The sequence below is a fragment of the Neopsephotus bourkii genome, unplaced genomic scaffold (genome assembly GCF_033783945.1).
Source record: "Neopsephotus bourkii isolate Nb327-2 ecotype Australia unplaced genomic scaffold, CSIRO-AGI_Nbou_v1 NB_272, whole genome shotgun sequence".
NCBI lineage: Eukaryota > Metazoa > Chordata > Aves > Psittaciformes > Psittacidae > Neopsephotus > Neopsephotus bourkii.
This window is the reverse complement of record NW_026900781.1, coordinates 12,208,405-12,223,528: the sequence shown is the minus strand read 5'-3', so window position 1 is coordinate 12,223,528 and position 15,124 is coordinate 12,208,405. Positions and strand designations below refer to the sequence as shown.

Genomic DNA, 15,124 nt, shown 5'->3' with positions numbered 1-15,124 from the left:
TCTTTGAAACAAAATAGTTGTATTTATTTTATTGATTTCTTGGAAGATTCTGTGGTGGGTTGGATGTCTGCTCTGAGTGAAAGTGAAAGATAGAGTAGGAAAAATTATGATTTTTTTTTTCCCCAGGCTTTCCTGTGCAGGAAATGTAATAGGAAGTTATTTTTATTAACCAAGATCAGAGAACATGCAACAACAAACTACCAAGAATGGTGTGGAAAATCCGGTTATTTTTCTAGTCAGACCAGAAGAACCTGTGGCCATTGACCAGCAGGAGCCTAAGGGTCAGATTATTAAGAACTGGACTCAGTGAACTGAAGGGCTGCACATTTAAATACACACCAACCAACTTACATTATAGACAAAAAAAAAAAATCTTGAATGCCATGTAGATGATACTTGTAGCCATTCATTAATTGCTTTATGGTCTGTTTTGTCTACCTAATCAACAGAAAAAGCAGACTTGTTTGATTTCATTTACAAATGTGAAACCAATTGATTTTACGGAGATAAACTGCTTGCTGAGCCGTATTTTTCCATAAAGACCGTCAAGTTATACCAGCCACCAAAAAAATGATGATGCTGAAAAGCCTTGGATAGACACAAGGGAGTGTATTTTTCAAAGTGGTTTTGGAGGTTTTCAGGTGGAATGCTCCCCTCAGTTCAGCATAGCCATGATGCTGAATGTACTGGGAGAGCTTTATCCTTTCAAAAGCTGTGAGATGCTGTGGCAGTAGTCAGCTCACATCCTTATTGCACTTGCAAGGGATTGTAAAACAAGGGAGTGTGGAGCACAGTGCTTTTATTTGCAGCAATAGCATGCTTTCATCTGTAAAGGAAATATTTAGCTGACTACCTTGCCTGGACTCATCAGAGACCAGTGTTTTATCTTAGCAGTCTTGGTTGAACACACATGCAGAATAGAAATATGTTTGTTTATAGGCAGGAAATGCATAAGCCTTTTCATGGATAAAGCATGAGTTTGAAGCATTAAATGTGACCTGCTTCGTTATATGCCAGTACCTGCAAAGGGTTATTCTTTGTAGTGTCCTACTTGGACTCAAGCACTAAAGCTTTCATCAAAGTAACTCTGATTATTTTGCACATGGTTTTCCTGAAAGGATGTTATGATTTTCTAGATGTTTGGTGGCTGGTGATAAATTAGGCTTTTATGATGTCATGTGAAAGGCCACTGCTTGGACTTCCTTCTCTATCAAGTGCGCTGGAGAATACATTTGGGACATACTCAGAATCAGAAATTATCCTACCTTGCTTTAATTTAACCCTTTTGTGGACCATTGCTTCCTTTGTAACTACAGGTATCCAGGCAAAGATAGCTTCCCTTTTGCAGACAGGATCCCCATGGTATTGCCTCCTGAGTCTGCTCCATATACTGTGTTTGAAATTACTTTTTTTTTCCTTGGACAACAAAAGCTCAGCTCATGAGCTCCCTTTAAGTCTTTCACAGCTTAAATTCTGTCCGTATATTCTGTCTTGAAAGGGGTTTTCAAATTAGGTGTGGGTTTTAGTCAGAAACTGGAATGCAGGGCAGAGCAGGGGCAGAGACAGAAGGTGATGTGTCCTATAAATGAAGTTAGGTTTAAGACCATGTAGAGGGAGGCTGCTCTAAAAAGCAGCCAGCAGTGAAAGGCTGTCCTTTCCTCCCTCAGTCTTACCACAAGCTTCAGGGGCAAAGAGGTTCATATATCAATATACAGGTAAGAAAGGAGTGTTGTCTGTTCCACTCAACACGAGTCACAGCCAAGCCTTCAGAGTAGTGAGATGAGCACTGGATGCAGGGAAGACAGAAACTGCTGCTACAGGTGAGTTAGAATTTTCCATCATCTTCTTGAGATGAAAAATGACATTTTTAGTAAACTAATATTTTTATTAGAGTAAATATTAGAGCACACCATTCAAAAAGACTTTTCATATAATTTTGAGGTTAACATAATGCCTTGATTTTTCCAGAGATGTGAATATCCACAGGGGTAATAAAATCACCAGAACAATCCATCCTGTAGCAGATAAAGAATTTATCCTATGGAATTAGTAGTACCCCACTAGTCACAGACCTGCCTTCATTAAATTGCTGTTTAGTGCTCTAAGGGTAGATAAACATCTATAGCTAGAATACAAGATCACTGTCCTAATCCTTACTGGTTTGTTGCTTATCATTTGATACTTGACCAGCAGTGTTGACTAAACCTATTAACATTTCCAATATAAGTTGTTATAAATTAAACGTTTTTCAGTGGAAGAAGATAAGAAACTAAGTAGCCTTGCAGCATGGATTTCTGGTGTTATCAGCTTTCCTATTCACCTTGACATGTCAGTCAGTTGAAGACAGCTAACCCTAGGGGCCATATTCCATTTCCCGTAAGAAATGCAGCTGTTACTGCACAATAAAACCTACTGAAATCAAACAGCTTCACAGAGTGATTTCCTGATCTTTGGAGGAAATGTGAAGAGTAGGGAGTGATGAGAAAAATAGAGTAGATCAAAAAATTGTGATAATTACATTTAATAATTTTAAAAGGTACCATATCCTTCCCTGAATAGTACACACTCTGTGACAATAAAACTTGGCACGATGAAGACATGATTGTCTTACTCTCCTCCACAAAATTCTTGCCACAGTGGAGCAAGAAGCAAACACATTTAATAGTGAACAAAAGCAGGACTTGGAGGTACCAGTGAAAAGAGAAAGAACCTGTGCTTTCCCTATCCTGTAGATGATCTCCACCTATATGAAAAAGGTTCATCCACTGCAGAAACATGATTTTTAGTGATGTTAAGGTGACACATGGGCGTTCTCTCTACCACCTGGCCAGGAAGCCTGTAGAAACGTGCTCACATACAATCTTTCCAAAACATCTGCTTTAAAGTGCTCAAATGCTTCTAACCCATGTCATGCAAAGTCCAGGTTATTCAGACACCCCTTTATGCACAGGTTAGCTTGAAGCATGCAAACATCCACTCACTCATCATTTCCTATCAGCAGCCAGGCTACAGGGCAGTGACAGCCATTGAGAGTGGTACTACTTTTAACCAGCACTTGCAAGGAGCAATTCTGTTTTGTTAGAGGAGTTGTAAAAAGCCTAGTTTGGTTCATAATAGCATCTGAGTTTGCATTTTAGCTAACATGGTAAAGATTTTTAGCTGTGATGTGTACGTTTGGATGACTGCCTATGCCACATCAGAAAGAAAGTGTTTATGTGTCTAGTGCTAATGCCAGCGTCATCATAATTATGGCCTATACACGGCAAATGGAGTGATCTCTTCCTCTCCCCCAGAAGTTCCCTGCTTTTACTATTTTTTTACAATTTGCCGTTCAGCAGCCTGCTTGGGATTTTGGAAAGCCATGAACTAAGGTTACAATTACACCTGTATGCAAGCTAGAGAACACCTTCCAGATCTTCCTAGGAGCACAGAATTAAGCCTTGGGGCAATCTAAGAGGGAGGGAAGCACCCACCTCATCTCAACCAGCTGATGGAATTTTGCCATTTGCAGCAGCGGGGCTTTCCCTGCTGCAGGGGTAACACCAGTCAGCCTGCCTCACACATGGGATCCTGAAAAGTACCCATGGCCCAACTTGCAGGAGGATGCCTTGGCACAGAGCTACACTGATCCCTGTGTGGGATGGCTCCTGATGAGCGAGCTCAGCTCCAGATCCAAAGCAAGTGAAATTCAGCACTGGCTTCAGGGATATCGGGCTGTAATTCGGGAGGAATTTTATCTGGCTCGAGGGACGGCACTGGCCAAGACGTTTTCTCAGGCTTCACTTGGCAAATGGACAGATCTGAGTATTGTGCAGCCCTGCAAGGGGCTCTTGCGCCTGCAGCTCCACTGACACTTGCACCATGGCTGAGGTCTGCACATGTTTTCCTCCCAGGGATGTGTGGGCTACAGCCACTCGTCAATTAACTGGGGCACCGCCTCTGCCACAGCGATTAGGATTCGAGGCACCCGGGGCCAGCTCCCCCTGCTTTGCCGTTTTATCTGCGGTGTCGGTGGGGCTGCCAGGGCCGGCGCTGAACGAGCCCATTTCCCCAGAGTGGAGCATTGTTCCCGGCCTCCGGCCGCCGCGTGGCCCCGCTGATGGACAATACCACCCGTCCCCGACTTCCTGAGCAGACCAGACAGCTTGCTGTTTTCTTCGTGTTTCTTATCACCCCCTGTCATTGAAAAGAGAGGTCTGGCTTCAGCTTCGGTTTGGGCTGATAGGCAGCACTGAAGTGGAAAAAGCACAGGGAAAGGAGGGGAAGACGAGGAAGAGGGAGAGGAGCTCCACTACCATTATTATCACCATAATGTTTATTGCTGCTCTGAGTTCATTTGCTTTAACCCTTTGGAAGCTAGTCAAATTAAAGATTATCAAACGGATAAGATAAAGCTGTTGTTCTAGCACCCCTGGTTCCTGGCAGAAAAGCAAAGGCTCTGCCCAAGTTTTATTGACCATGTGGCGTGTGTTGACACCTTATGGCTGCAGTGCAGTGGAATCCTGAGATAAAGCCTTATCCTAACGATGCCCAGCACTCGCAGCCTGCCAAGGTCTATCAGATGTGCAGGGGCTCAGCACCATGCAGAACCAGCCCTTTCCTCAAGTCTTCTTTCCCCTCCTTTTCCCCCTCGACATGGTTTTAGTGAAAACAGAGCTTTCTGAATAGGGAGGGGATTTGCATAGGAAAACACGCTAGGGGAAAAAAACATTATGCTTCCTATTTTAAATGGCATTTAGTTATACGTGAGCTGCAGCCTATTGGTTGCTTTTGCCTTTTCCTGTGGTTCTTTGCAAACAATACTGTCTTTCTGCAAAAGACTGCTGACCCAAGAGTGGAAAGCAGTCTGTTCATGCTGCATTAAAACAAATTTAGATCAGGAACCAAATTCACTGGCATTCTTTTATTCCCTTGGTACCGTAAGTGCTCCGCAACTTTGCTTTTCTAAGAACACTGGAAAGAAAAAATGAAAACTGAGAGACAACACTGGCTTGTCTTAAATTCCTGAAGATGTTTACTGTGTTCCTCATTAGGCTTGGGTTTTGCTCATTGACATGTTTTATCTCAGTCTCCTTATATTTATTATGGAGATAGGAGCCTTTTGCTTTTTGATTATACTGTTTCTTTCCCTGTTACTATAGATATTATAGCAAACACTACTCTTCACAAGGAAATCAAGCCAGTGCTCTCTGCCTTGTGGATCTCCGTAAGTACTTACAGAGCAGCACACTGCAGATGCAGTGCTTATTACTGTGACTCCTTCTGGGGTTCTATCCAAGCTTAGCTGAACACTGCACTCAATTTTGCACCAGCAATGTGCACGTTTACAGCTTCTGCAGCTCGGATTTAGTAAGATCTTACTACTTTTCTTAACAGAGTGCCCAGAGAATAGCACAGCTGAAGTCACACTAACTGCTCTCCAATGTTACATCTGGGTTAAGACAGGACCTTGTGGTCCTAGCAAGAGAATGCTAGGAAGTGGGGGATAAGGGTGTTGGTAGAACTGCCTAGTGAACAATGAATGCAGTCTTCTGACTATTTGCAACAAGGCTGTTCTCTGATCAATGAGCTGCAGCAGATACCTGTACGTTACTGCTGAGATGTAGTACATGAGCCCTCATTAAAAAATGCTGTGAAAAACATTCCAAAAACTCCAAAAAAGGGGAGACTATTTCATAATATAAACTTTGATATATACATTACTGAGATACAACTTTCTAGCTGGGCCTGTTGCGACAGGACAAGGGGTAATGGTTTTAACCTAAAAGAAGGTAGATTTAGGCTAGCTATAAGAAATTTTTTTACAATGCAGGTGGTGAAACACTGGAACAGGTTGCCCATAAAGGTGGTAGATTGCCCCATCCCTGGAAATGTCTGAAGTCAGGCTGGACAGGCCTCTGAAGAAACTGACATAGTAGAGGATATGTCTACTCATTGCAGGGGTGTTGGACTAACCTTTAAAGATCCCTTCTAACCCAGACTACTCTATGATAATGGTGAAAACACGAGCTGCAAGCTAATGTTGCCTAATCAAGTAGCTATGTTTATTAGTTTTTATTTTAATGGGATGAGTTAAAGCTGAAAAGCAACAGTTTTAAGAAGGAAATTAGGATAATAAAACACAACAGGGTTTGCAGGAAACTTTGGCCCCTAGATTCTTGAAATCCTTCCTGTCAAAACTTCTGGAGCAAAAGAGTGCAAGACTAAACACGCAAGCCAGAGCCTCCACCGAGCTGGGTCTGCGCTCTTTGCTTATGGGAGCTCTGATGTAACAAATCTTCTTCCAAGCAGTCGTGCTGATTGTGAACGTAACCCTGGCTGCTTTTCAGATGCAGTAAAACTGTTGTGTGCTTAGATCAAGTCTGTTTATTTTTAGAGGTAAAGCCTTGTCTCTGCTGCATTGAGTGGATCTGGGCACAGTTCCATCACAGGTGTTTTACTGAGGACTTGATCTCAGTTTTATTCTGCCATAAGAGAGAGCAAAAGCTGGCACTGGGCTCTGGCTTCAGTGAAGGCAAATTTTAAAGGGAATCAGCTGAGCTGTAGTAATAAGGGAAGCCTTGGCCTTCTTTCAGGCCATGCTATCTCCTTTTTCTCACATTGTCTTGAGGCTTTACGTTTTCAGTCAAAGTTAATTGAATGAGACAGTGATACATTGCACAGTGAAACCAGATCAATCACTGCACAAGTGAAAATAGGAATTGTGACGACACTCAGAGCAAGAACTTGGGAAACGTGATATTTACATTAAAATTTTTTACATTTTTGTCTCATGGCTTTAAAACTAAATTTAAAAAGGCCTGAAGACATTGTATAACAAATTTTTCTGTTTATCTGTATGTGTGTGTATGTGTGCATTTGGACAATAAATCTGAATAACCATGAAATCAGATTTAGTAATAATGGGGTATTTTCTACACAGTTATGCAGCCTCATTTACAGAAAAGGTAAACTAGAAAGACTCACTGGATAAACTTGTTCCTTTCTCTGAGAGGCAGTCATATGACAGTGAGGTGCATATAAATCCATAGGAGAATTTACTCTTGTATTAAGTGGCAGCAGCTAATTTAACTGCTGTCTTTTCCATCTTCCTTACATTTAAATGTTTAACTGAATGTTGTTTCTGACTCTCAGCTTGCAGGTAAAACTTGTCATTACTATTCACTTATATTAACTATATTTGCATAGAAAGTACGGGCTTGTTCCTCCCAAAACAGATAACTAAAAGCAGACACTTAATTTTATGTTCATGATCTGAGTACTGTAAAAACACCAGAAAGCCTTTATCAGTGTTTTCTGGCTCGCAGACTTGCTCAGTACCTAAATCCTCGGGGTTTTCAGAGTCAAAGGGCTTTGTTTTCCTGTCAGTATTTAAAGCCCAACACCACAGAAAAAGTTATCCCACAGGAATAGAAAACATGAAGCAGTGTCATTTCCTCAGGTGCTTTTCCATCAAGAAGAGGGATACTGAGCAGTTTGCATTCAGCAACAGCAGCTGTTGAGAACCTTCCTCCTGACCCAACCCACCCTCTCCCCCCCTAAAAAAAACTTGGTTTTCTCCAGTGGAACCTCACTTCTTCTCTCCTTGCTTTCTGATCTGGTTGTACCTCTGGAGAGTGAGGCTTTGACGATAAAAAATCAATATGCTTTAATGATTGGCACGGCAGAGGATTCTGGCGAGGGGGCTGTGGGGTTTTTTCTGTGGATTTTTTCCTTTTGGAAGCCTAACAGATGCATCTCTGGTTTCAGTGAAAGACTTAAATAATATAAACAAGCAGTCATTCTGTTCCAAGAGAAGCTTTTTTTAATATTCTAATTTATTGTAATTACCTTATTGTTTTCATATTATGAGCTACTTGTAGAAAAATACAGGAAATGTGACTGCAATACAATCCTTTAATCAGGAATAGCTTTGTTCCAGTCATCATTTCCATTCAGTGTTGAAACTTTCACTAATAAGAATACAATCAAACCTTGAATCCAGATGTAATATGGTGTTAATATTACAGTCTCATTTGATCTCTGCACTTAGTAACTTCTGTAACAGAACCTTTTTTAAAGTGCTTAGGGGACATTGTGTCCATAATGCTATTTTCAAATAAATCTATCTACAAAGTAGTGCTTCTCAGAAGTACAGAGACTTCATCTTCAGGAGAGCCATTTAAAATCTTTTAACCTAAGTCAGCTGGGGAATTTGTATTATCATATATATTAAATCTTCTTTCTTCTCTTTTCCCTTTTTTTTTTTTTTTGGTCACAGATTACACCATAATACCTTTGCTGCATCATTGTTAAAGCATGTGAACTTTTAAAGGAAAAATACTTCTTTATATGCTTAAATGGATTTAATACCCTAGTTGTTTGCATTATCTCTGTGTATAATCCAGCACTGCAAATAACTTCACTTTTACTGATTTGCAACCTCCCTCCAACCTTATTTTGGCCTGTTCAGCAGCTGAGTGTTTATGTTTTTCAATGAAGGGCTGGAATTAGGTAAAGTATTTTTTTAGATAAACTGTTTTAACAAAAAGCATTTGTCCAAGCAAGCTAAAAGACTGCTCCCAAGCTGTTCAAAAGCAGAATGCAGCTACATACAGCAACTGATGACAATTCATTCTGTTCTCCCCCATCCATTTTTTTTTTTAATGGAAACCCGGTATCCTTCAAGCTTCAAATGACGTTTTCAATAAAAGATTGTGGGTCTAAAATTATTAAACAGCATTTAGAAAAAAATGGAACTCCAAGTCTTATGCTGTGTCTTTTATGACTTAAAACTAGGTGGTATTTAAAACACTTCTAACTAGTGGTTTGAATGAGGACTGAATAAAAGGCACTTGTCTTTATACTGAAATTATTATTTTAAGAAGGATTTCCTTGTTTCCATACACATACACACGTATATAATGTAAATTAAACCAAATTCCAGATAAAAGGCATACCTCCATGAGCACATTAGGGTCTGATCCAAGTTTTATCAAAGTTAGTGGGCGTCTTTCCCGTTTCAAACCAGATTTTGCAATCCATATTCACACGACCCTCCGGGGGATCCCTCAAGTTGATGCGGTTTTGAATGACTTGGCCTAAACTATCTGCTGCAGTTTCTAAAAACCCATTACAGGGCTGCAGTAGGAAATAATTTAGTCTAATTTAAGGAAATCACAGCATTTTTTATTTTCATATCATTTTGTTTTGATCCATCTGTTTACTCTTTTCTGAAGGCAGGATAAAATGTTTTTAGCCTGAAGACTGAACTAGTAAAAATGCTGCCTGGAATAGTCTCGGCAGACGTGTTTGTTCCACATCCCTTTCTTTGGTGCAGTATTTCCTTTGGTGTATATCCTCTGCTCCTGGAAGCGAGCTGTCTAGCTTTCTGGAGCACAATTATGAAGAATTTCCTACATTTTACTGCACAGGATGAGGTGATTTTGCAAGTTAACATGACCTGAACTACAGATGCCCAAAAGACAGCATCTGAAAAATGTACTGTGCAGCAACATGGCTAAAAAACTACAGCCAGAAAAATGCTCGTTGGCTCCACCGCTGGCCAGAGAGAGGGAGAGGGAGAAGCAAATCCATGCATTTTTCTGGAAAGCCTGCTCTGTTACCACCATAAAGTCAAAAGCAAGAGCAGAATTCAACCTTAGCCTTGTTGTTCAGTGAAAAAGTTGGGTTTGGCTTTCTTTAAACCTAGACAAATGTAATTTTAGTATTTACTGATACACAGAAACAAAGCTTGTGAGGAGAGATGATGTTTTATTAAATCAACACATACAGTTGGGAAAAAAGCAAACTATTTAAGCACAGTATTCGAACTTTAAAGGAAGACACAGTCATTTTTTTCATTCAATTAGAAATGCAGTCAAAGAAGTTTTTTTTCTTTTTTTTTCCTTCTTTTTTTTTTTTTTTTTTGTTATTTTTGATGACTGGTTGTGGGATTGTTTTGATGTGGTAGCACTTTTAAAATACGTGAACAGTAGGGTGAATATGACCAAAGCCTTGGTTTCTGTGATGGAAGGTAACTTCATTTATGAGGTGTTCAGACTTTTCTTTGCATATGGATGCTCAAAAATACTTCAGGAAAAAGATGTACGCATTCAAAAGCTGGATGTTTACTACTGTTGCATATGGTTACCCACATTCATAACAGACTTTCAGCATCATCTGTCTGTGATCACGTTTTTATTTGAAAGAGACTACTTGCCATGTTTGCTCTGTGATTTACATTATTTAAACAAATGGGGGGAAAAGAATTTGAAACAGCTCATTCAGTGGCATGACTAAGACATATGACAACTTATAAAATGTTCACCATTATACTGCCATAAGGCTGGAGTTCAAACCCCAAGCGCACACAAAAAACAAAGAATAACTCTTTTGGTCTGAAATAGCCTGGTGAAAGGATGCTGCCTCCTGGTGATTCATAGGCATATGAGCTTCCACTAAAATGGCATCTTACAGAAAAATATTTTGTTCTCAGGAAGAGTCCAGTGGTGGTCCTGGGTGTGCTCGGCTCACAAGGAAAGCACGCACAATGGGGAAGCCATTGAAATGGGGAAGGTGTATGCTTCTCACAGAGCCTGTTTCTTCTTTTCCGCAGGATTTTCTGCAAGGGGACTGTACCAAAGCCAGACAAAAGCTGAACTGGAAGCCAAGAGTCACGTTTGATGTGAGTGGCCTTTCTGGCATGCTTTGCACCTGCCAGGTGTTGGTGTCTTCTAAAAGTAATCCATGGGGAAGGGAAGGGAGGGGGGGACCTCTGTGCGGGGTGACTCAGGCACACCGAAGAATACCATTTCAGTAACCATGCCCAGGTTCTTGAAGACAGCAGCCATGACAGCATCAATGGACATCCCCAGCACATAGCAGGATACTGACACACACAGTGGGGCCAGAGCTGCTATAAGGAAGAGCCCAGCAAACCCTCATCCCCTCCTTGTCCTGCTGCAGGGGCTCAAGAGGGTCTCATTATGTTCCAGGGCACTCCTGCTGTTCATCCCCTGTGCTAGAGCACTCATCTGCCTCTCTCCCTCTTTGCAGGAGCTGGTGAGGGAGATGGTGGATGCCGACGTGGAGCTCATGAGGAACAACCCCAATGCCTGATCCCTCGCTGGGCCCAACAGGCGTCACAGCGGTGACCCATACCAGAGTGACCTATACCAGAGGTGCACCCCACAACCAGCACCACCATAAGCCACCAGGGTGGCTGGCCAGCTGTCTGCCCCTCCCTGTGATGGTTTTACTGCTGGCCTGCCTGTGCTGAAGAGCCCAGTTTTATCCCCCACTCCACCCTCCAAACACTCCCTGTGCCTCTCACCCCACAGATCACCCCAGGGTCAGCCCTGCCTGGGCTACCTCTGGCTTTTGCCATTAACTGGGGAAAGGTCACCCCTGACCGATACTGCACATGGAAGTACTGATCAGCCAACAAGCCTACTGATTTCCTTTTTTAATTAAAACTCATCAATTAGCTAGGACTGCAAGTGCATTTTTAGTACTTTATTCTATTTGAAAACCAAAAGCGTCCCCTGCTCTCCACCCTGCAACCTCCCCTCTCTTCCAGCAACAACAGAAGCAAACCTCTGGCGCTAGCATGGGCTCACCATGCCTCCAGCCCTTGCTCCACGGCTTCCCCTCTTCTGCCTTTCCTGAACACTCCTTGTTTTTCTTTACTGCAGCCCTACCTCCACCCCAGCGGTCCATTTCCACCACTTGAACTCTGTAAAAGTTTAGATAACTTGATGTAACTCACAGTGGAATCGCCTCTTGACCATGCTGAATTAATTCCTAATTGCTGGAATTGCTTTCAAACCAGTCAGAGAGGGCTTGTAAGCATTTTTCAGATCTTCATTTCAGAGTGTGCAAAAGTCACAGAAAGCCTTTTTGTCCAGCACCTTCTTGATCTGGGGATTTAGGGTGTTTTGGGTTTTACCCCCCCAGAATCAACCCATTCCACTTCCATCCTCTTCCTGCTTACTATAATTAGTCTTCGGTTGGGAGCTTGAATCATCTCAAAAGATGACTTGAGGAATTAAAATAAATAAAAAGGCTTAAAAAAAAAAAACAAACCCAAAAAAACACCCAGGCTTCAAGGTGAGTAAATATTTTCACACTTTTCATGCCAAGGTACCCGGGTTATCCAGAGGTCGCTGAGCCCATACATTTCCCGCTGGTTTAGGATCTTCCACCCACCAATTAATCCCATCATTTTAGCTTTATGCCTCGAAATCAGCAAAGCGCAAGGTATACAGCAGGTAGATACACAGGAGATTATACACCTTCTCCGAGTGCACCTCTTGCTTTTGGACTCTGGGGAAGGGGCATCCTTGTTAGAAGGGAGACAATGGGATGTGGAGATCTGAGTGCAGAGCCAGGAGCGGTTTCCTGATGGCAGTTGTGCGGGGGGACAGGACGGGGCTCAGGATCCCCCTGTGAGGACCCAGGCTGCCGGCAGGAAGTGGAGGGCCACTTCTGCGGTGGCCCAAAAGATGGAATTTGCCCGAGACAGAAGCAGAAATATGCAGCACAGACGTTGCGCAGAGCGGTGCTGGCGCGGGCAGGCTGACCGGCAGCTTCCTTCAGGACTGTCCCGCAGGAGTGAGAACTTGAACGGCCACCGCAGGACACGGGGAAAGGGAAACAAGGGAGCCTGGCCACGGCATGGGATCCTTTCCCACCAGTGCACGGAGCCGCACCCCCGCGGGGTGCAGAAGAGCAGGAGCAGCAGAGAGGTAGAGGTGTCCCGCTTGCACTCGCTCCAAGCAGCGCCCCACACGTGTGAGGATCCCCACATATGGTCTCCATGGCACGTTGGGCCTCCCTACACGCTGAGTAGGTTGTGGACCATGGGGAGGCCTAGATCTCGCCGGGGGGCCGGGGCAGGCACACATTGCTATTCACTCCTGGCGTGGACACTGCCCTGAGTGGGTATATTTACACAAAGCCGCTGGAGGCGCTTTTACCCCCCCCGAAGGGGTATGACTCTGCGCCTGCGTCCTTTTTTGTTTCTCCTGAAGGGTAAAATACCAATAACCCCTCCTCCCCGTGTCCTTTACATTATCTGTTCTGCCTGCAGTGTTCACGCTGTGGCTGTGCCCTGCGGGCTGCCACCGCACACCCCAACAACCGAGGGGATCCCCCATTCTGGGACACGGTGGTCGGCGGAGGAGAGAGGGCGAGCTCTGCCTCCCCAGTTTCACCGAAGTCTGTCCCCTTTGCAAGTGGTCCCAGGCAGCAGTATCCTTGGGGGCACACGTAATCACAATAAATAAAATAGTTTAGAAAAAAAAAAGGTATTAAAGCGTTCTTATGACAAGGTATTTTTATATTGCTGGGAACTATTTCTTGCTTACAGTGATTCACTTGGGAGGCTTGCTGCTACATTTGAATATTAGTTCACACATCTCTACAGAGGGCTGGGAACCTTTATATAAACTGCCAGTTCTCCTTCGAGCTCACAGATTTTTTGCTTTGGCATTTTTATTATCCGTTTTCAGCCTCTACATTGGGGAGTGTGTGGGTAAAGGGCTGGGAAGGCAAAATTTGGTTACAGAGCAGTCCCTCCACGGTGACTTTGAGCCAGATGTATTTTTGCTTTAATTATTATTATTTACAACTGCTGTTGGGCGGGATAGGACAAAATGTGCGTCCCAGCACTGCCCCACTGCTTTTTGCTTTTTACAATCTGGCAGAGGTGTGAACTGCTTTTTGGTTCCCTTACTACCACCTTCCTGCCCGATTTTGCAATTTTTAATTCTTCCGAAAGCACTGCTCTTTGCAATGACCGTGAGGTCACTTCTCAAAAACAATAACAATAATGCTATTTACACAGATAATATCTGTATATACAGAGAATACATCAGTTGCAGGCTATTTAACTGTACATCTGTTCATCCGTTTCACCTGTATGTCAACTGTTTTGTGCGTGTAGGTGCGGAAAGACGCACCCCCGTCTCTGCCCGTCTTGTCTCTGGGGTCACTGCAGCTTCCCTAATTTAAAGGGCAGCTCCAACAGTAAAAAGCACGGCGGATTTTGCTTTTGCTGTCCAACTTCGCAGGCTCTGGAGCGGCAGCAACAGCGGGGAAAGGCCGGTGTCTCGGCCAGGGGCCGCCCAGCCAGCCAGAGAAGCGGAGAGGGTTACCCTGCGCCACTACGGGGAAAAGCGGGATAGTAAAAGCAGTGCCCAGGCAGCTGGGTGGCAGGGGCTCCCCGGGCGTGCACCCCGTGGGGAGAAGGGGGTTTAGGCGCACAGGGAGAGAAGAGCGGGCCCAGCTCCTGCCCCGCGGGTTGAGGAGGGCCGGGGCTCCCTAGGGAAAGCTGGCCCGCCCGGCCTGGGCCCTGCCTGCAGCTCCCTCTCCGCGGCGGCAGGAGTTACAAGCAGCTGAGGCAGGGCTCAATACCCACACCCGCCGCCCCGCACCTCGCACCGTAACCCGTCCCCTCCCATACGCGTGCGGGCCTCTGCCCTTCCTCCGGAGCTTGTCTCGCCGAAAGTAGAACTGCCACGAGAGCCGGTGTAAAAAAAAAAAAAAAAAAAGAAAGAAAAAAAAAGCAGAAAGAAAAGAAAAATATCACTCTCCTGAGGCCATTTTCAGGGGCGCTCGGGACCACCGGACACTCGCGGGCTGCAGAATCCCCTCAGGGACCAAACAGCGCGGCGGAGGCCTGCGGTGGGGTCACGCCACAGGAGCACAAGCCCTACCTCTGCCAGAGGGCCGGAGGGTAGAAGGAGGGGGTCGACTCTGTCCCAGGGCCCGCCGGCGGCGGAGCCCTCCTGCCCGGCCCCGCAGCTGAAGGCCAGCGAGACAAAGCGACGGGAGTTTCCTCGGGGTCACGGAGTAAAACCGCCAGCGCCATCTAAAAATATACACCTCCTGCCTGCAGTGTCAGCCCGAAGGGTAAAAGCAAATGGGAGGTTGAGGGGCGAAAAGACCCGCTACTCGAGTACGCACCCGTCGGGGTGGGTGGAGAGGGAAATGCTCCGCGGGCAGCTGATGGAGCACGGAGACCCACCGACTGCTGTTAAGTGTATGTAGAAAACTTAGGTGTAAGTTGGGGGTCCGGTCCCTGCCTTCCCCCTCCTCGGCCCCTTGCACATAAAGCAGCCTCGTCCCCCCCCGGCGGACA

At 44.5% G+C, this 15,124-nt stretch overlaps 1 protein-coding gene across 1 annotated transcript in view; it reads left to right on the top strand.

Annotated features, from left to right (window-relative positions):
- Positions 1-12,043, top strand: part of GMDS (GDP-mannose 4,6-dehydratase) — a 425,091-nt gene extending 413,048 nt beyond the window's left edge. The window contains exons 10-11 of the mRNA XM_061346622.1: positions 10,598-10,666; positions 11,038-12,043. Of these exons, the coding sequence (XP_061202606.1) occupies positions 10,598-10,666; positions 11,038-11,100 (132 nt within the window). The 3' untranslated portion in view covers positions 11,101-12,043. The remainder of the gene's footprint in view (positions 1-10,597; positions 10,667-11,037) is intronic.
- Positions 12,044-15,124: the final 3,081 nt, after the last annotated feature.